Here is a 21555-nt window from a genome sequence, read left to right as displayed (position 1 = left end):
CGTCCATATAAAATACAATAAACAGACACTACATCACAATTTCAACATTAAATTTAATTTTTATGTAGACTTATCAGTAACATGTAACTTTGGGTACATATCCGAAATTGAACAGCAAAATTTTGTGCCAAAACTCAAAAGCTATGAAAAAATATTACAGTTTATAAACAAAGTTACAGCTACATTCTCTACACGCTATCCGATCTTTCTAAGCTGCACTAGCTGCAACAGGAACGTTTTTTGAAACTGTTTTATTATTAATTGTAATATCGTACACAGTGCAAGTATTGAATCACCTGTGGGTAAATATATTTGTGTAGCGGGACACATATCATGTAGGTGCAATATATCCAATTTAATTATTTGTGGGTCCGCCCAAAACATCAGCACCCAAATGAATCTTGATTTCAACTTATTACTGTACTATGGATAAAATATACCTCAGATGACATGTATAATTATTGGTATTTTAACAATTTTCAGTGAATATGTTGTTGGATGTTGAAAATAATAATATCCCACTTACAGCTAGTACAGATAAAGCCACTTGCCAAATAAAGGCCTTGGCAGTAATACTATACTAAAACGAATTAATATTTATGCCTTTCTGCCGCATGTAGCACTCTCTTCTGTGGAACCATTTTATAAAACAATTAATTTGATTGTTTCGAGTTTGACCGGAATTTTATTTTTCCCAAGATGACTAAGTACCATAACTGTAATACTGTATTTTAGCCTCTCTCTAGAAAGTAATGTGGCCTATGAATCGAATATTACCAAAATAAAATCTATACTTTACACATGAAAATCTCAACGTAGTTATACATTAGCAAAGGAGGCAGCAACAGCGTGCCAGCTCAAATTCAATATTTGAAATTTTAAAAGATTTGTTTTTACTTTCGTCTTGCAGTTATGTAATTTGATCGAAGGTGCTGTCATATTTTGGCATCATGTGCACATATTTGAAGTTAGGGTACATTAGACTAGTTAATCTAGGTTACACGATGTTAGTTTTGGGTAAGAGAATATAGTCTAGTCTAGGTTAGGTAAGTGCAAGCTAGGTCATGTCATGCCATGTCATGTCCTGTCATGTCATGTCATGCTAGGTTAGGTTTAGCTTCGACAAGATAACTTGGGTTAAGTGAGTTGTGTATAGTCTAGGCCAGGCGTGATTAGGTTATGTTATGTTGGGTTAGGTTAGGTTAGGTAAGGTCAGGTTAGGTGTGATTAGGTTATAAGGTTGATGAGGATAGGTTACGTTATGTTATAAAGTTAGGTGAGATTAAGTTACATGTGGTTAGGCTATGTTAGATTAGGTTTGGTCAGGTTAGATTGGGTTAAGTTACAATATAAGGTTAGGTTAGGCTACGATATAAGGTTAGTTTGAGTCAGGTGAGGTGATACTGAGTTTGATGAGGTTAGGTTAGGTCAAGCTAGATAGGTTAGAATAGAGTAGGCAATATTACATCATGTTTATCACAAACAACTTAAAGGTTGTATTTTCGTTGGTTTTTCTTTGGTGATGTGAATTGGTTTATGTATTAAATCAATACTGTATAATAAATGTAAGGCAATATATTTTCTTTAAAACCCTTCAAAAGTGTAGTTTAGAGTTATTTTGAGTGTAAAATGTGCACCTTTTTTAAAATTGATCTCAACGATACAGAAGTGAATCACAGTGAACGGTATATTTGAAGAAACGATTAGATAAAACCACAACATTGAAGGGTCAGGATGTCCGATCATTTTGTAGCAGAAGTATTATCGCCGGCGGCGCCGTCCTCCCTGGTTACCTTGGTTGGCTTTTTGCTCAAAGTACATGAAGTCCTGAAAGAAACAGTAAAAAGCAAGATAATTGGATATTGTCGATGAATATAAATAATATGTGTTATGACAATAAAAGTGTCTCGTGTAATGTATCAGGTATTAAACATTGGTGTAATCTTAGCATAACACTTAACCAATAGCTTAGTAATGTCATAACTAATTTACATTTTCCTGACCATATATATGTCACATTTATATGTGATACCATTGCTTCTATCACGAACCATGTCCCAATCCTTGCCTCTGATCGTTTTAGAACTAAGAGTTACTCAACCTGGTGTTACATCAATCATCTTTATGGTGTTATATAATTTATATCCATGACTGCATAATGACTATTCACCAGTATCGCGAACCTGGTGGATGGGGCGGGGGGTGGGGGGGGGTATCATTTTTATATTATACCAGTATATTGAAAAAATCGGAAAAAAGATACGAACAATAACGTTTTTCTGTTTTCATCTGCGCCCATATATAATTTGCATAACAATGATGATTTCAAGGCAGCTGATCTGACGAGTCGACCATGAATGTGCGTCCTGCAGCAACTGGATTTATTTGAACTGTTACTCATTTCTAGGGATAATCTGTACATTGATCGACTCATTAAAAGTACATTTATGCATAAGCCGCCTAGCCTGTATGGCTCAAGGTATAAACTTAAAGTGGGTTACTGAATACAGCATGCTTCCTGCCCGGCCAGCTTCGCGACACGATAGAATGAGAAGATAGACATGGTGGCAGGTTGATGACAATGTATTTTAGGAAGCTACTATACGTCAGTACACTTTCGGGTTTGGGGATTTCTCACTCGGATTGATGACTGACACTCGCACTATAGGACAGGATCCCAGACAAAATTCTAATTTGATTAATGGTAAGTCTGTCAGTGTAAGCTCTTACAATTTGCTTCATTTTTATGACTAGACACACTTACACCTGTTTCCACTCCTGCCCAGCAGAGGCTATACTAGAACCGATCGCGTGCATGCCTTGACCTTATAGTAGTCGATGATTTGTACAAGTACGCGACTGCTTTCGAAATGTCCTTCATAGTTTCCCGTAATCTATTGTCTCATTGTGAAAATCCTCATTTGACAATTCGCAGAGTTCACTCACTTCGGACTACAATGGTCGTAGCAGACGACAACAGTAAACTCCAAGTATTTTGTATTAAAACATCAACATTTGGACACATGCCAACTGTTCATTATAGCTCATTTAATAGACGCGCTAGTTTGATGTCTAGACCAATCAGATCTGTCGATTTGCGCCATCAGTATACGGGTATAATATAAATATAATATAGCTACCTTCTTTTCAAAAATATTGATTTATTTACGACAAAGTGTAACATTGTAAATTACAAGTATCTGCATAAGGAGCAGTGTGCATGTTATAGACAAATTTTCTAGAAACATATGACTTTTCAGTTGTCTTTCTGCTGTTCATTTACAAAATAAAGACGAATCTTCTTTTCGGGTTAATATTCACTCTCGTTATTGACCGAAGGAAGATTCCTTGTCAACGTCCTTCAATCTTACCAAACTCCAAAGAATAACATTTCTATCTTATAATTACCGTAGTAGCAGTTACACTGACCATTCACCATAGGGCTTAATATTCTGGTACTTATCACACCGAATAAACATTCACCTGAATATATGTTAGGAGGATGTGTACATATACTAATGACCTTGATATAGTAATGTGCAGAAATTTGAGCCATGCAGGAGAAAAAAACTAATTTACGGTTGTCACACATATACATATATAACAGGTGCACTAATTGTGTATTCGATTGATGTATGGTACCATGGTAACACAGACTATTGAGGTGTCATTTTATTTATGCATAATTAATAACATTCTGTTCAAAATACCATATATACACAGCTCCTGGGCGTATCACAAGGAGGTGAATCCCCAAGGGATGTGCATACCTTTGGGAATGTGAGTACAAGTAGGTCCTTATCCATACATCTTTACTATAGGTATACTTTGATGGTGATTCATTGCTCTGAAAACGTGTGAATGTAGTGCAAAGGTTAAATTTTTATGAGTCATGATCATGATGGGACATACATGATGTATATTGTGTTCATCAACATACACAATGCTACGAAACTCGTGAGCAGTTATGGCGATGGTTCGTGATAAAAGCAATGTTTGGCTATGATGACAATAGTAACTATCAATCAAATACTTCTGCTATTATATATATCAAGGTAATTTTAGAATTTTAGAATTTTAATCAAATCTAATCTATCAAACCAAAAATAGTAATCTTAATGACTAACTCTGTATTGGTATGGATGCAGACATAATTTAGTAAGGATACATGTAAATGGACTACTATCATAATCAATAAATATCAACTTAAATCTATTTTAATACAGTAAAAACTCATGTCTTGCTGGGCTGTAGTACATTGGTTACTTTTGTACTTGAGTAGGGGAATCACAGACACGGATACACAAACAAACACGTACACACAGACAGGCACACACACATACACATACACAAACTCAAACAGACTGACAGGTACATACACATACACATACATAGACAGTCATAGACACAGACACACAGACACCGACACACACAGACACACACACATACACGCACACACACACACACACACACACACACACACACACAAACTGTCTGTCATATTTTAAACAAGCGGCAAGAATACCAAAAGAAAATTACTTACAATGAGGAATACGCCTCCGATTAACAGGGCTTTTAGTTTAACGTCCAGATCCAGGGGGACTGTAAGAATAACAGAATTTGGACACGGTGTTGAAATGAGGTGACATGTAGATAATTAGAAAACGAGAAAATGAATTATAAGTATACTATGAAGCTATGCATCAATGATAAATGAGCTAGAAAAATATAGCAAACACTCCATGTCATACATGACAATTTGTTTTCTATTTTAAAGTGGCCATATGGATGAGAATTTGGTATTTATTTTGGATTTTCATTTGATAAAACAGCTTCACTATATTTTTCTACTTGAAAAAATAATGTGAAATAACATATACCAAGTCCATGTTCATAACTCAATACATTGCAAAAAGATGCAAAAAGTGTAAAAAGTTTGTTATTGTACGTACAATAACAAACATTTTACACATTGTTTAATGTTTTGCCGTTTATTAATAATAAATACCAAATTCTCATCCATATGGCCACTTTAAATAATGTAAACTTTGAGAAGGGTCATGCATGTCTAACAACCATGTAACAAGTGGCCCAGTCTCTAAATATATAATGAATGAAAAACTACACCTCTGACAAGGTAAGCTTAAAAACAGTGTACCTTCTTCGGAAACTCATCACATGTTATGTAGATAAGGCCATTTTATCCTTTCTGTTTTATGAACATTTGATTGAAATATTGGTTTTACTTTTTCTGTTTCTTTGTTTCACAAAGCACGAATTAAATCTCCCTAATTAAATTAAGCCAAAATTATTGCAAATAACACATTTTAAGTAAACCTTGTTGTGATAATGACATTTTATCAATTTGGATGAGAGCTATTGTATGTTATATCGAGTTTGGTTTTTACATGATTAATCTTTGAAATTTGTTTGTTGTTATATTATAAGGAGAACGTATATCCAGTTACAAAAAAAATAAAATAATATATGCAAATGAGCATTTTCTGCCAATGCATAACTGTCACAGCATCAGGTGCCTTATTATTGTAATAATGTACGTTTTAAACTTTGAACCATAGATATTCCTTAACTATTCGTGGCTCGACTTATAACATATACTTACATGCCAATGAAAAATTAGTAGCCGTAGTGTACGCCTCTTTAAATATACCTCCCCACTGCTTGCTGATTTTACCAATCACATCTTCTTGGCTATGAATCTACATATCAAACATGGAATGACGATTTACATTAAAACAGGGAAAGTGGCTCCACACAACTAATATTACACTTCTGTGTGGGCGATCCAGATGTGTTTTTGTTTTGTTTATTTGTGTCTGCTCTGATTAGCTGGATCGTTTACACTGTACGAAAAGTCACATTTGACCATGTCTTTCCACTTAGGGTAAATGTAGTAAGTATGAGACGAAGTACCACCTTTGACTTAATTTACCGACGATGATCTCTCCCCTGGGGCTGTAGACAGTCAAAAGTGTACTGTGTCCCGTACTATCCCTGGACAGAGATAGTGGTGGGGTGGGTCACAGGTTAGGTAAAAGTGGGTAAATTAGACTTTTCGTTTAGTTTTATGTCTTTCAGATTTTATGTCTTTCATGAAGATAGGTGTTGAAATATCCTTTCATCTCAATCAAACAAATTCTTTCATAATATAGTCTGCACATGAAATACATCTATAGCCAACAAAAATCATTGTTAGTTGCTAACCAGAACGATCGATTTATTTTGATGTAGTTTCCAATGAACAGAAATTAAAAACCACAAAATGTTAAAGTTACTGGGGCTTTAATAATTAGACGGTACCATTCCCTACCTCAAATTCAACGTCATCCGTACAGCATACGTTCTGGCAAATACAACAGGGTCCATTTATTTTCAGCACGCAGTTTCTATCAGCATCGAGGAGTTCATATAATGGTGCACACAAGCTGACCCTGGGTATCGAATTAGTTTATAAAAAATGTTTAAAATATGAAGAGTTTCCATGTATTTGACAAGTCTATCGAGTAACTGAATTCGATTGACTTTGTGTGTTATCCAAGTAATTCAACAATTTGTACCAGTTTTAATTAGTATTGTTACTGAAATAAACTAAAACTAAACTAAACTAAACTAAACTAAACTAAACTAAACTTAACTAAACTAAACAAAATGCCAGTCATGTATAAAACTCTCGAGTCATTTCGCGATTGCACATAATTTTCGCTGGGCTGCCTTGCAACACCAAATTGAAACTCTATTTCATCGCTGTTGTTGTTTCGGTGATGCAGCATTGCCTCATGGGTCTTAGCAGCAATGATTATTCATCGAATGCGCACACTGAATATCCATAGCTCGTTATGTGAAGGAAGTAAGTGTGCATCTAATGAATAATCATGCTGCTAAGTCCCATGATGCAATGGTGCTCTACTGAAAGAACAACAGTGGTGTTTCTTGGCAACTGATGAGCGAAATTTATGTAATGTGAAATAACTTTCCAGCACCAAAAGTTGATGAAAAAACCTCTTTTTCTTGGTATGGCAATTCCCTTTCCCTTAAATTGTTGTATTTATATTTATATTTATATTTATATTTATATTTATATTTATATTTATATTTATATTTATATTTGTGAAAGTATACATCTTTTATCCAGTATCATGACGCTTTCAAATTGTAATGTTAGTGTCTGAATTATCGATTGGTAAAAACATCACTTCACAAAAGTTAGAAACGAGAATATTCAATTTACTAATTGTAAACTTACGTTTGCCTAAAATATCCCACAATGGTACCAACAGGAGCTTCTACTGCTACCTCCATTGCACAACAATCAGAGAAAGCACAGCATTTAAACCCTGCGCAACACTTGAATTCACGAACAACTCGAATAACCTCCTGCAGAGTAAAGTTAATTCGGGTATAAGCTATGGAGTATATTGCCAAAGTAAGGATTTAATATCGAAAACAGAACAGTACTATGTATGTATGTATGTATGTATGTATGTATGTATGTATGTATGAATATTTATATTATTTTCTGATGAACATTCTATGAAAATGCAATTGCTATGCAAATTATCAGTGGTGTCAGTAAATTATGCATACTTGCTGCATGTTGTCAGTAACGTGCATAATGAAGCCTCGCTGTGGTCCACAACATTGACGGTGGCACTCATCGGATTCTATAAAGATAAAACAAATGACCTGGAAATAGAATCAAAAGGATAAAGACTACCAAGCTTGAATGACCAGTGCCGTCTTTTCAAATATGATATGGCTGTGCACAGCTAAGTCATTAACGAATAACACACCAATGGAAAGCCAATTCTCAAAGTCTTTGTTAATATTGTTAAAATAATTGCAATATCTTACCTTCCTCTGCGTAGTATATCTGTTGTCCCATACTGTTCTTGATCACGAATCTATTCAGAAACTGTAGTGCTGTAAACACTAAATATATCAGAAATAAATTTTGTTGTCAAAGAAACTAGATATTCATTATTAGTTAGTGTACGCCATTTGTCATTATTTCTGTAAGGCAAAAATTAAAAAAAAAAGTTTGTTAATATATATATATACATTTATTTATTTATGTAGATCCCTATGTGAGGAATCATTTATATGATATCATATTAGAATAGAATAATAATAGTAATCTTTTAATTGTATTCTAAAGGGATTTATGCATACACGTTTTATCTCAAAGGGTCCAACGCCGTACCATGTGGATTTATTCTCAATATAGGTGTAAACACTCAATACCCTGAGGACACTTGCTGTTCTGGAGAGTCGAACTGACTTACGACTTCGCAAATGCAGTCCAACCACAACCAAGTCTCAAACCATAACTATAATTGTAAGAGTTAAGAGGTTTTATATTACATGAATAATATAAGCCAAACTATTTCTATGATATGGGTTGTGCCTTTAGTTTGTGATGACAAATCATCAAATATTGCTTAATTACCTTCTGCCATTTCAACCTTTTGGTGTATTAATAATTGATCTATTTGTGTAAGGTACTCTAAACCAGGTGGGCAACCCACAGGTGCTTGAGGCATTGGCATCCACTGTGCTGCTTGTGGCTGTTGTGCACCTGGTACACCTGGTTGCGCCATCATCTGAAATATACAACTATTAGTAGTAGGGAACCTGGTACATTCAGTTGAGCCATCATCTGAAATATTTAGTCATTATGAATATTAATAGTCATTCATTTGGTACACTTCAGATAGGCAAACGAGCACAATTGATACAAATTGTTTATTATATAAAATGCACAATTATAATTATAATCATATACATGTCGATCAAACAGAGTGACTTTGGATTAATTCGGGTCCAATATAAAACAATCTGCCAAAATCTTTCGTAATATAAAAACTGTCTAATCGAATAAAACCTTTGTTCAGACATTCCTTCAAAATGTAATTCAGTTGAAATATTGTGAGTTCAACTTGCTACTTTTGTGGGTTTGAACACGAGCAGTGCCGAATGGGTCTGATCAAATAACCCATTTCTGTAAATTGAAAATACAGAAAATCAACGTATAAAGTTGTGGCGGAACTTACCGGTGGCTGGGCAGGTTGTCCAGGTGGTGCGTATTGTATCTGTGGTTGAACATCATATTGGGTGACTGGTGGGGGTTGCATACCCGGGTGTGCTTGAACAGCAGCGTACTGACCAGGCGGCCCTTGTGTACCAGGCTGCATTTGATGCATTGGGTATAATTGCTGTTGCTCTGGCGGTGCCTTTCTCTCATTGTCAGCCATCTTGTGATAAACGCAGTGCTATCCTCTCTGATAAAGGCAAAATATGATTATTTAGTTTCACAACTATTTGCTGTTTTGTATTGTTATTTCTGTTATATTTTTTTTGACTACACACGCAAATTCCTCACAAGCTTAACTCTAGATGTACTCCGATGTAACTTCGTTGTTACTCTCTTCTTTGCTACAAAGGTATACTTAGTTTTTTTTTCAAAAATACTCTCCGCTGAGTTAATCAGATTAGAAAGTTACTTCAGCAGTACACTCCGTTCTGTAACTGAGAGTTTGAGTTAATACATAGGAAGTCAAACAAATGCGTAAATTACTGTTAAGCAGAAATTGAAAGTAAATAACAGGTCTACATTTCAAATGGTAAGTACAATACTTGAATATAACAAAAGGAGGGATATACCTTTCAATAGTTTCATTCTACGTTTATAAGATATATCTGAATCCCGAGATATTATTCATCGCACAGTGTTATCTATACATAATTTATTGTAAATATCGGTATTCTCTGCACATCATATTTACACTTACATGTGTGGAAATATGACGAAAATATAGTTAATATTTAAAGTATAACAAAGATACTGAACATAATATCATAGTAATGTAAATAACGAAGTTCTAAATATTAATCTATGAAATAACCTCAATTAATTTATTTATAAAGAATCAAGAATGCTGTATGTAAGCTGATGTTGCGCCGAATTAGAGAACGAGGCCAACCCTATCGGAAGGTCATGGACGAATGTCAAATGTGCAAGGCTTAAACTCATTATGTGGGAGCTTCGAATGTATTTGCCAAGGACGGTGAAGCATTATTACTCACATGACATTGGAAGCGAATACATTTCTCAATCGTGCCTGTCGTATATGTATATCATATGATAAACTACGTGCAAGATAAAATGATACATTCATAGTATAATTCAATTAACACAAATATGTCTGGATCCTACACCTTACAAACTCTATCAATAACCGACTGTAATTACTATCGCCTACCATGCAACAAGTCATGATATATATACTGCGGATGCTCAACAGCTGCGACCTTTTTTGAGAAAGTAGGTGTGTTTCATTTATATCTGGGTTGCAGAGAGCGCTGTGACCTAAATCCATTGTAATCGTACGTTTCGCTGAATGTGATAATTTATGTTTAGAGATGATCGTCCCAGACGTAGATGCAAACATTCAGAGTGCTAAAGACGTTAATAATTTATCATAAGTATACCACCGATCGAGGGCATCTAATATTAAATTTTGATTTTTCATTAAAATAGTGACCTTGGGGCAAGATGTAACATAGCCATTGGTAATTTAAATACGCTATAAGTGTTTCCATTGGTAATATCGAGTGTGCTTAACAGTAAGTCAAACGTTTAACTGTCTGACGATGAGCGATAATACACTACGCCCATTTACAGCAAGTTCCGACTTCACTAACGAGCTAGTAACCTTTAGGAAGGTTTTGTTTATACAAATGGCTAGGCTTGGCTATAGAAATCCCTGTTTGTTTGCCCGGCCCCTCTATAGTACATCTTCCTATGCCACCGAGGCATGTTTACATTTGAGTTCAGAGATCTAGGGTGTCTGTGTATTCAGAAGTCAATGTTGTTTCCAGCCATACCGTTAAAAGACTACAAAGCCTTGACTGACTGTGTCACTCCTAGAACTGGAATACGTGGAATACTTGTATACAGCTTGCAGATATAATAATATGCCCTTGAACGATATACTCTCGGCCTTTTACACCTAGTAAAATCAATTGAAGATTTACCTTCAAATTGGACTGTTTTCTGCTGATGTGTTCCAAAAGGGGTCTCCTATCTCATCGCCTTCTTTTAACAGCCTTATACGTCATCGAGTCAAATTCCCTGCATATGAAAGTGTCATTCCCGTATTGTGATTACTATGACCTCTGCAGAGGTCACCGTCTAATCACATACCCAATACATGCAATGCTATTGCTTGTACTGTAAACAGATGCGCATATAATTTGATGAATCACACTTTCTGCTGTGCGTGATTGGCTTGGATTTTGAGTACAATCTCACCTAAGCCGTTTTTCAGTTAAATTTCTACTGTTATTCTATAAGTTGGATTCTAACGATTTTAACGACAAAGTAAAGAAGAAAATCGTGCCAACTATGTCAAATATTGCTCTATTCCTACCAAAACCTCATGTGTATGTATGTATGTATGTATGTATGTATGTATGTATGTATGTATGTATGTATGTATGTATGTGTGTGTGTGTGTGTGTGTGTGTGTGTGTGTGTGTGTGTGTGTATGTATGTATGTATGTATGTATGTATGTGTGTGTGTGTGTGTGTGTGTGTGTGTGTGTGTGTGTTTGTGTGTGTGTACGTGCCACTCTATTTACATGGCATTTATACAATCAATCATCATAGCAAATATGCCTTTTCAATTAATATTCCTCCATGAGTTGTTGGAATGCAAAATTCTGAGCTACAATAATGATATATCACTTAATTGGTAAATTACTTTAATCTTGCAAAGTACTCATTAAAATTAGAGTCTACATCAAAATACAAAGGGCAGGTGCGCATTCTTAATATATGTACCAAATTGTATAAAATTTGCATACCTGTAATACCTAATTAATAAAACTCATCATTTATGCAAATGATGATCACCGTCGTCATGCATGGAATGTTTACCACATTCGATCGATCATCAAAATAATTATGTGTTTCATGTTCCATTAGAATTGGTGCAGTAATTTTTTAGATGTATCCATAGACAGACACAAACATATAGACAGACTGGCGAATAGACAGGGACAGACAGACAGACAGACAGACAGACACAGACGAACAAAACAATAACATTACCCCCATATAACGGTTGGTAAAATGACGTTCTCATCATATTAGGTTGAACACCTGACCTTACGATGGAAATTATTAATAATATCACTGTCAGTTTTGATTAAAACAATGTATTACCTTGGGAAAAACAGTTGAATTCCTTTAACGCCGGACATGCAATATCCATTGCAAATTAATCTCTAGAGATTGTGAAGTAGGAATATGAGATGACTGATTGCGAGAGGAACAGTGAGGTGTTTAGGTTGAAAGGCACACACACACACACACACACACACACACACACACACACACACACACACACAAGCAAGCAAGCAAATAAACAAACAAGCAAACAAACAGACCGACACAAAAATAATCAAACTACAGGGGTATATATGCATGGTGATTTTCAATACGTGGGGAAGGGAACACACCCATGTGAAGACCGGACGTGACGTAGTGCTAACTGTTTTTTACCGTTTGGCTTCAAATCACTTGCTGTGTGTATATTGACACACTTTTTACGCATTTTTTTGGCTCTTTTATTTAGTTAAGTTCAAAATACGGAATTGGTCTATTTTGTTATGTTGTTTTTAGGTTAGAAAACAAAGTAAAATTGTGTTATTACTTTAAAACTATATAAATACCCATTTTAAATTCATATGGCAACTTTAATTGTGAGGAGTAAGAGTTAAGGGTTATTCAGCTTGAACAGAGCAAGCTAGCAGGTTGATGAAATGACCAGATAAAGATCTTAAGTGCCTTGAATGAACAACGTATAAGACACAATCCTTTGTGACATTAGATAATTAAAGGCCAGTGTTAGTATCATGTATGAAACATTAATAAAAGTTCGTTGATCTTACTTCTATAAATTAGTGTATCAGATAGAAAGTACAGATTGTTCAGTTTCTGAATTTTCATATCATTATACTTTCATGCTGCACGTGGTTGTTCAGCAGTCGTATATTATTACTGCATGTAGTAGATTTTAATTATTACCAGCGCATTGGGTAGTAAGGACTAACTATTCTACCAACTGTTACATTTATTTTTTAAACAAAGCAAATTAAAACTGCGAAAATGTGCAAAACGTAATTTAGAAACAACATAAACTAAATTTGTCTCATTTAATATTTATTTGATGTTTATGGAAATTTAAATCATTTCTTGTCATTACCATAAATGTGGAAGATTTGAAGCAAGTTTCAATAGAATCGATACAATACTTTTTGAGACTGATGTGTCCACAGACAGACATACCACATACATACATACATACATACATACATACATACATACATACATACATACATACATACACATATACACACAGGCATACATGTACATATATTGCCAAACTAGGCACAGAGAAACTAGGACTAGAAAAAAAGAAACAGCTTGTACTTCTTTATGTTTAGTTTAGTGACCCACAGATGTCATGAATGAAAGTTTGAGACCATCAAGAGATACCACTACAACATTACCAAATTCACAATGCTAAGGAAATTTGATAATATCATGTATCCCATGTGGTCTAGTGGTTAGGATTCGTGGCTTTCACCCACGCGGCCCGGGTTCAATTCCCGGCATGGGAAACTGTAAAATTTTTGCTACTTTTTAATACAATATATAGTGCCTTGGGAAGAAGACATCGATCACAAGTCACAAACCAAAGGTCACTGGTCTCAAACAGTAGGTCATAGGTGACAGACAATATGTTATAGATAAGAGATATATGTTACAGACAACAGACCATAGGCGACATATAATAGGTGTACATCACATTTATATTGCTCAGCGACAATAGATCAATGTCTCAGAGAGTAGGTTGCGGGTCACTGGCAAGAGGTGACAGGTTTTATACACAGGTTATGGGTCAAAGACAGTATATAGATCACAAGAAATAGGTCATAGACAACGGAGAAATCTGGTTTTGTGAGAGGAAAACTGATCAGACATTCTCTTTCTATACATAATGAATAATATGATAACAATGAGCCAACAGAATCAAAAGGTGCATCGGGAAGGAGTCCTTTATCATATTTAACCCACAAAGTATTTTATTATCCAGAAAATAAACAAATATTGTAGTTGTTCTGGACTAGACAAGGATTTGATACTCTGAACAGTTACAGTAACTCGTGGGGAATCAATTCAAATAGACCCAAACAAAATTATAGTTTGAATGATTGGCATTTATTTCCTTTATCCTTCTTATCTTTTCTATGCAAATAATTCCAACAAAACCATCTTTTAGTAATAGTACTATAAAAATAATATGTTCTCAAGCATAATTTATGAAAAATGGAGAACAATAATGGTGATTTGGAATATTTTGATTTGTATTTCACTCACTACAAAAATGTTGACACATGTTGTTGTACAAATGTAGAATTACCAGGGTACATGTATATATTCATATTTTCTATTCAAAAACAATAACTTGGCTTGTGCATGTTATAAAATGGATTATAGTACTATAATAGTAGTTTATTGGATACTACCCCAATCTCTCCCTCCCCTCTGTCCACCTGATGCCAAAAATTAAAAAAAAATCTCTATATAATTTTTATGTGATTTTCCACTCTTTCATAATGAAGTATCAGGAATCATTTTTCCCATCATTAGAAAAACTACAGGTCATGTAAGGCCACCATGTGATGTGCTTGTCTTTGTGCTGAATTCGCAATTGCTGAACTTTATTGGTGAACAGTGAAGTACTTTCTGTATGATTAACTGCAACAAAAATCTGCCAGTGCAAGGAAATGACACAGATCACACATTTGAAATGTAATAAAATGAGTGTCCACATCCAGGAGTAAACCCAGGTCTATTGGTTAACAGTCTTAAAGAAACTTATTATTGTTTGCTACATTTTTACAACAAGACTTTGCTGAACAGAAATAACACAGACCATGTCAGCATTGCTGATATAAACGAGTGTCCATGGCAGCAAATCTTTAAGTCTCATCCTTTTTGCTTAATATGAATTAAGCTATTAAGTTGGGTAGTTGTTATAAAGATGTATGTATGGTGAATGTTCTGGTAAATTTCTAGAGTATACCGTCATATCTGTAATATCCGTAATGTCTATGTCAAGGGACTTTTTTTAGCTGAGGATGTTATCTGACTGCGTTTACTCTACATTTCAATTTTGTTCGTGCATATTCCATATTGTAAACCTAACTCACATACAATATTATATAACATTTATTTCACTCACTTTTACTAGTGTAGCGTATATCACAGAGTCATAGCAATAACAGCTGAGGTAAGTTACCACAATGCACTGGGTCAACTATGTAAGGCTAAGCTTTCACATGATATTCCTGATGCCTTATATTCTTTAAATTTACATGATAATCATCAAATTGATATATCTGTTTTAAAAAATGTATTAGCATTTCATTTAAAAATAATACTACAAAATGTTACTGAATGAGCTTTATTCCTTCTACAGTTTGCATGATCATTCATAACATTTTTGCTTGGTTTCAAGAAAATTATTAATATTTTCCTTTTGAAAAGTATTAGAAAATCTTTCAGCCTTTCTCTTTTTAAAGGTAACTTTATGCTTTACTTGCATCTTACAAAAATGAGTGCTTGAGTCATCTACCGGGTAATGTCTTGTATGGATTCAATATGCCCTTAGGATCCATCAAATTCTTCATTTTCTGCATCAACTCTACGGCTGAATCGGACTTGCTGTATTGAATGAAATTTTTCTTCTTGAACCCCAGTCCATGCTCTGCACTTATACTCCCTTTGTGCTTTGAGACCCACTCATATATATATGGTTCTATCTTGTTGAGAAGCTCGGAACTGTGGGAAGGAGAAGTCACATTCAGATGTAGGTTGCCATCACCGACATGTCCATAGCCAACAACTCGGTTTGCATCATCACCAAGGTGGACTCGCATGTCTTCGACAAGAGCATAAATTTGTGTTGGTGGCAAAGAGACATCGTACTTGTACACTGTCCCATCATGCATCAGGGCTTCCGCAATGCTCTCTCTCAAAGCCCATATTGTCTGTAAATGAAAAATAATGCCAATGATATTATAGAATAATGTTATTTAAAGGGGAACACTGCTACATGAAATAATGGTACTTTCATAAACTTTGGGTCTTGGAGAGTCATTTCATGATTTCACATCAGTTTTCACTTGGTTGCCAAAAACACCAAATTGAAACTGTTTCACATCGATTGCTCTTTCAGACATAGTATTCATTTGGTGCACACTGAATATTTATGACTCATGAGAGTCTACTTCCTTCACATAAATAGTGTTGAATATTCAGAGTGCATCTAATGAATAATCACATCTGCTAAGACCCATAATGCAATGTGTTCCACTGAGAGAGCAATACAGGTGAAAGAGAATTCATACCTGTACATTTGGTGTTTCTTGGCAACCATGAGAAAAATATTGATGTGAATTCATGAAATAACTCTCCAGAACCCGAAGTTGATGAAAATACGTTTATATTCTGGAGTAGCATTCAACTTTTAATTTATTCATTATAAGACCAATTATCTAAGTTTGTAGACTAATTTCTTAATTTTACTGTGACAGTGCACAATACTTATCAACTCATCTTGTCATAATTACACATCCTCCTCTAAAAACTCTTTGACACACCTCTATGTATAACACCAATCTATGAGTACTTTGAAGTTTTACTATTTTCATCTATATCAAAGATCAGATCATCTTGCCCTGATCAAGTGAATTTTATTATTTACCTTTATCTTTGTGATATCCGTTGCTACGGTACCATCAATAACATTGCCTGTTTCCATAGCAGTCTCCAGGAAAGTGTTTAACTTTTCTTCATCATGGGATGCATTTGATCCTGATGTTTCCACAAGCACATAGAATGGATACTCACTTAGTGGATTTGTCATCTTTAGGTATTTAGTCAGCAGCTACATCAAATAGATAAACAGAACAGAATGACTTGAAAAAAGCAGAATATTGCATAGATACACAAATAGATTCATGTTTATGTATAAGAAAATGCTCCATGGTATGGTTATAAGTTACCATATTCTGTCTGTACCCCAATATCCAAATATGGGGTTACACTCCATTGTCTGTCTAAATATGGGTATTCTTATCCTGACATGAGGCACACTTTACCCAAGTATGGGATAAAAGTATGTTCAAATATTGGGCACACTATGTTAAAATATGGGAGACACTATGCCTAAATATGGAGCATAATGCCCAAATATGGGATATTCTACGTTCAAATAATGAGCATACTTTTGTTTAAATATGGAGCATTGTATGTGTACATATGGATCATCCTGTGTTAAAACGTAGGATGCTTTTGAGACCATTGACAACACAATTGTATCAGGACATATTTTTTGAGATATTAAGTTTACAGATGAACACACACACACACACACACACACACACATACAAACACATATACACACACACACACACAAAGGCAACATCAATATAATATTACCTCTTCTTAATAAATGGGGGCTGTAGTTGCAGACAATATCACTTTTCATTCCAACATGAAAAGATTACCAACACTTACCATCATGCAGTCATTATCCAGAAATTCATAAGCAGACAAAACCTCTTCTAGCATGCCCTTGGCATTTTTTAATGTCTCCAACACTTTATCAAATGATTCACACCCTGTGGGGGAAGTAAACACAGTTTGATTTAGTTAATGTTCATAAAGTTTGTCTAATTCAAATTCCTACAAGACTCTTAGAGCAATGTGTATATGTAGGACGCCAGCTAGGAACACTACCATATCATGGGAAATGATGCTTCTTTTTATTTGAATTTGATATTGATAAACGACGTTCCTAAAGTTTCTTTACTGAGAGTCTCTGAGAGATGACAAAAATCAATTTTTGGTACCTGTACGTAACAGCATTTTACCTCATGCTAGAGGGTCAAAAGAGAACAAGAAATCCAGCTTAAATCTTGGATGCTTCTTTGGTAATATTAATGCATGCAAGTGTAGCATGTGAAGTAGTTTAGATGCTATTTTTATGGCATCGAATCTTAAGATCATTAGGTCAATGAGGTCCTGAGACTGGATGTCATGGTTTCAACCAAGAAATGGAGTGATCATCGTCAATATTTCTGTGACATACCAAGTGGAATAAAATCTTATTATGTGACAAAACAGAGCCATGCAAACTCACCAAGGAATGCCAGATTCATAGATTGAGGTCTTCGTGGACACAGAATAGATACAGCTGTCACTATTCCAAGTGTACCTTCTGAGCCAATAAACATCTGTTTTAGATCGTATCCAGTATTATCCTTACGTAATGACGATAAACAATCAAGTACTGTACCATCGGCAAGAACCTGTGTGTAAGAAACATAGTAATTGTCTTGATTTTTTCTTAGAATGATTTTTGGGCATGCAGGGCTCATCATTGCTTGTGCTGGCAATTTTGGATAAACTGATGACAATAATTTTAACAACATAACTTTGTGACTTGTCGCCATGTTATATATAATCTGGTCTATCGTTGTTACTGAGTACTTTTTTTCTTGTTGATAAGAATTATTCTCACAAAAATAAATTTACAGGTGGTGCCACTTTCATGATTATGAAATTCCACCAGGATAGACTTAACTTACTGCTTCTATTCCCAGTACATTTCCATGCAGAGATCCATATCTGAGTAGTCGGATACCCCCTGCATTGGTGGATACATTCCCTCCAATATGACAGCTTCCTTTGGCACCAAGATCTAAAGGCATGAGGAATCCATCCTCCTCTATGCAGTTATCCAGGTTTTCCAGGATACAACCAGACTGGCAAGTCAGTACTCCTGTAAATGATGGAATATCACACATGTTCATTTCATGAAAAGTCACATGTACATCACGACCACATTTTTCAGCCCGAGCTTGTGCAGTGGCTTTATAAATAGTATGTATTAGTACATTTGACCTAATTTACTGCAACTTTGAGACACACAATTTTGAGTGCATGATATTGATTACCTGACAACTTATCAAAATTGATGACTTTATTCATCAAAGCAGTTGATATGATGATTTCATCAAATACTGGTACACTGCCACCAACGAGCCCTGTATTCCCTCCCTGTGGAACAACTGCTAAGTTTCTGGAATTACAGTGAGCAAGGATCTTGGAGACTTCTTCTGTTGTCTTGGGTTTAAGGAGAACCTTACTGGACCCTGTTGGCAGAGAAAGATAAACCAATCAATCAATCACACTTAAAGGGGAACACCACTCCAGGAAATAAAGTCATTTTCATAAACTTCGGGTATTTGGATTCATTCTAGGATTTGCATCACCTACACTACACACAATTTCAGAGAAACACCCATTTCAATTTCTGCCTCATGTGGGGATTTTGCTGTGGGCCACATTCCATCATGGGAGTCAGAAGAATTGCATATGTAAGAGGTTAACAATGAATATTCATGACATTTCACTGAATGTAATTAGCACTTAGAGGTAACTCACACTCAAAACATAATACTCAGAATGTACAATAGAACTCACAATTAATTCAGAATGTAACCCATACTCACTCAAAATGTAACTCAAGACTCAACTCACCTTTCACCATTTTCATCCAGTCAACGTTATTTCCAGCGAGTTCACTTTCATCTGTTACGACCCTTGATGGCAAAAGGTCATTAAAGAACTTCAAATCATCTTCAGTGACCTCCCCGTATTGACCTCTCTTGACATTGTATCTAACAGCTGTTAGTTCCACATCTGAGCATGCTCTGATTGAAGTATGTAAATTTCTGTGCATAACCATAGTAACAGTATTCCCTGGAGTTGTTGAGTTGACTCTACAACAGAGAGATGGCACACCTCTTTGTTTTTGGAAGACATTGCTAGATTTGTAATCAGTTCTTTTGAAAGCCTCAATGTACGATGCAGGAGATATGAGTTTCAATTGGTTGCTATGGTGATAGTACCTATGGCAACTAGTTTTTTGCCCTGTTCTTGCCAATACTCTAGATATGGGAATCATGTTTATAAGCTATTAAAAACATCAGTAGATTGCTGACATTCTGAAATGTAAAAAAATGGTAAAAGAGTATTAGTTTATATTTAGATAAAGGTAGCACAATTTTCTACTGAAGATAGCTAATTTCTAACCCAGACTGTGCATGGTGAGATACAAAGGACTATATGGCATTATTTGTAATTGCTGTAATGAGCAAAAGCAGTCTTATATGTGATTTGTGATTGCAAAGAATTTGTTAAACACAATGATGTTATACCTTGTGAGTCATTTTAATTGTAGGGGAGTGACGGATATACATGTGTATGTACAGACTGGACATGATATGGTGCAGTGCATGATTACATATGTTTACTCCTTTAATGTACAAATCACTTCCTATACAGATTATCACAAACTTTTTCAAGGTTATTTTGCAACTTCTTGATTTACATATGTAGACTTGGTCTATGCCATTTCACAATTTTGTTTTTTTAAAGAACAACAAAATAAAAAAAGTACTTTCATTCATTAAAAAATCACAATAATAGATTACCCATCTCTTATTTATATGGCCTGTCGAAAAGGACCCAAAGAAATTGGCAGTTTTCTGATCAATACTAGCTACATCACGTATTTACATTTTTCAAACGGTAAACGTCGAATAACATGACTCTGCATTAAAACCGAGACTGTGACTAACACTATCAATACCTATTGACGAACATTTTAAATATGAGCTAAAAACCCCAGGCAACTTGTGTTGGTTGTCTTTCAAAACTACAAACAAACTGGTAATTATATTTTCACCTCAGTGACAATTCAATGGCTGCGACAAGTTGTTTTTTCTCGATACGAAAGTACACAATGCTGGTGGAAGTCCAAGTCTTTAAAGTGACTTCTAAGTTCAACACTAGTCCTGCTTGCAGACGGAGCCAAAATGACGCGATTCTGCATGACAATGTCCACATGTCACTGAGAGGGACGTCGACATTATTGCAAGAATCGAGTCACAACTTACTCCGTCTGCAAGCAACTATTAAACCACCAGTTGCATATCTACCATAACCATACTGGATATGCTTAAAGTTGGGTTCACGTAAGTGAAACGCTGTACCTGACTGTACCAATCAATATATGTATTAAAGTTACAGATTAAAGTTAAAGATTATTTCTGATTGATATCGTATGGTTGTGAAATCTCAGCTAGCACACCCCAGCTCGGCCCTTCGTTTCTTTCGTTCTAGACTGCGTCGACTTCTAAAACCATTAAATAACGTACTTGGAACGTATTAACGTACATATGAATATTCGTAGGAGATGGAAAAATGTAAAGTTTTACAGAAATCCCAACCTTTGCATCAACTCAGCATGTAGCATCCACCTAGTCGGCGTACCTTGGCTTGACGTATTGTTTGAATGACCTTGGGATCCCCCATATCCCACAATCCTC

General features: G+C 35.2%; 2 protein-coding genes and 1 non-coding gene across 3 annotated transcripts; 1 reads left to right on the top strand and 2 right to left on the bottom strand.

Annotated features, from left to right (window-relative positions):
- Window positions 1–95: 95 nt before the first annotated feature.
- LOC144451480 (phospholipid scramblase 2-like) lies at window positions 96–11171 on the bottom strand. Its single transcript, XM_078142331.1, has 10 exons — window positions 11056–11171; window positions 9072–9299; window positions 8468–8621; window positions 7873–7950; window positions 7606–7682; window positions 7265–7395; window positions 6332–6452; window positions 5624–5720; window positions 4544–4602; window positions 96–1827 (listed from the first exon to the last, which is right to left on the bottom strand). The coding sequence occupies exons 2-10, from the start codon at window positions 9270–9272 to the stop codon at window positions 1762–1764; spliced, it is 984 nt and encodes a 327-aa protein (XP_077998457.1). The 5' UTR covers window positions 9273–9299; window positions 11056–11171; the 3' UTR covers window positions 96–1761.
- A 2464-nt stretch (window positions 11172–13635) lies between these two features.
- Trnae-uuc (transfer RNA glutamic acid (anticodon UUC)) lies at window positions 13636–13707 on the top strand. Its single transcript has one exon. It is a non-coding gene; the product is annotated as a tRNA-Glu (tRNA).
- A 1849-nt stretch (window positions 13708–15556) lies between these two features.
- Window positions 15557–21527, bottom strand: LOC144451540 (D-2-hydroxyglutarate dehydrogenase, mitochondrial-like). Its single transcript, XM_078142416.1, has 8 exons — window positions 21457–21527; window positions 19703–20169; window positions 19117–19314; window positions 18748–18941; window positions 18300–18468; window positions 17675–17778; window positions 16860–17042; window positions 15557–16143 (listed from the first exon to the last, which is right to left on the bottom strand). The coding sequence occupies exons 2-8, from the start codon at window positions 20127–20129 to the stop codon at window positions 15721–15723; spliced, it is 1698 nt and encodes a 565-aa protein (XP_077998542.1). The 5' UTR covers window positions 20130–20169; window positions 21457–21527; the 3' UTR covers window positions 15557–15720.
- Between the last annotated feature and the right edge of the window lie 28 nt (window positions 21528–21555).

The sequence above is a fragment of the Glandiceps talaboti genome, chromosome 21 (genome assembly GCF_964340395.1).
Source record: "Glandiceps talaboti chromosome 21, keGlaTala1.1, whole genome shotgun sequence".
In the NCBI taxonomy this organism is placed as follows: domain Eukaryota; kingdom Metazoa; phylum Hemichordata; class Enteropneusta; family Spengelidae; genus Glandiceps; species Glandiceps talaboti.
Note: the sequence above shows the minus strand (reverse complement) of the source record. Positions and strands in the feature narration are given on the sequence as shown.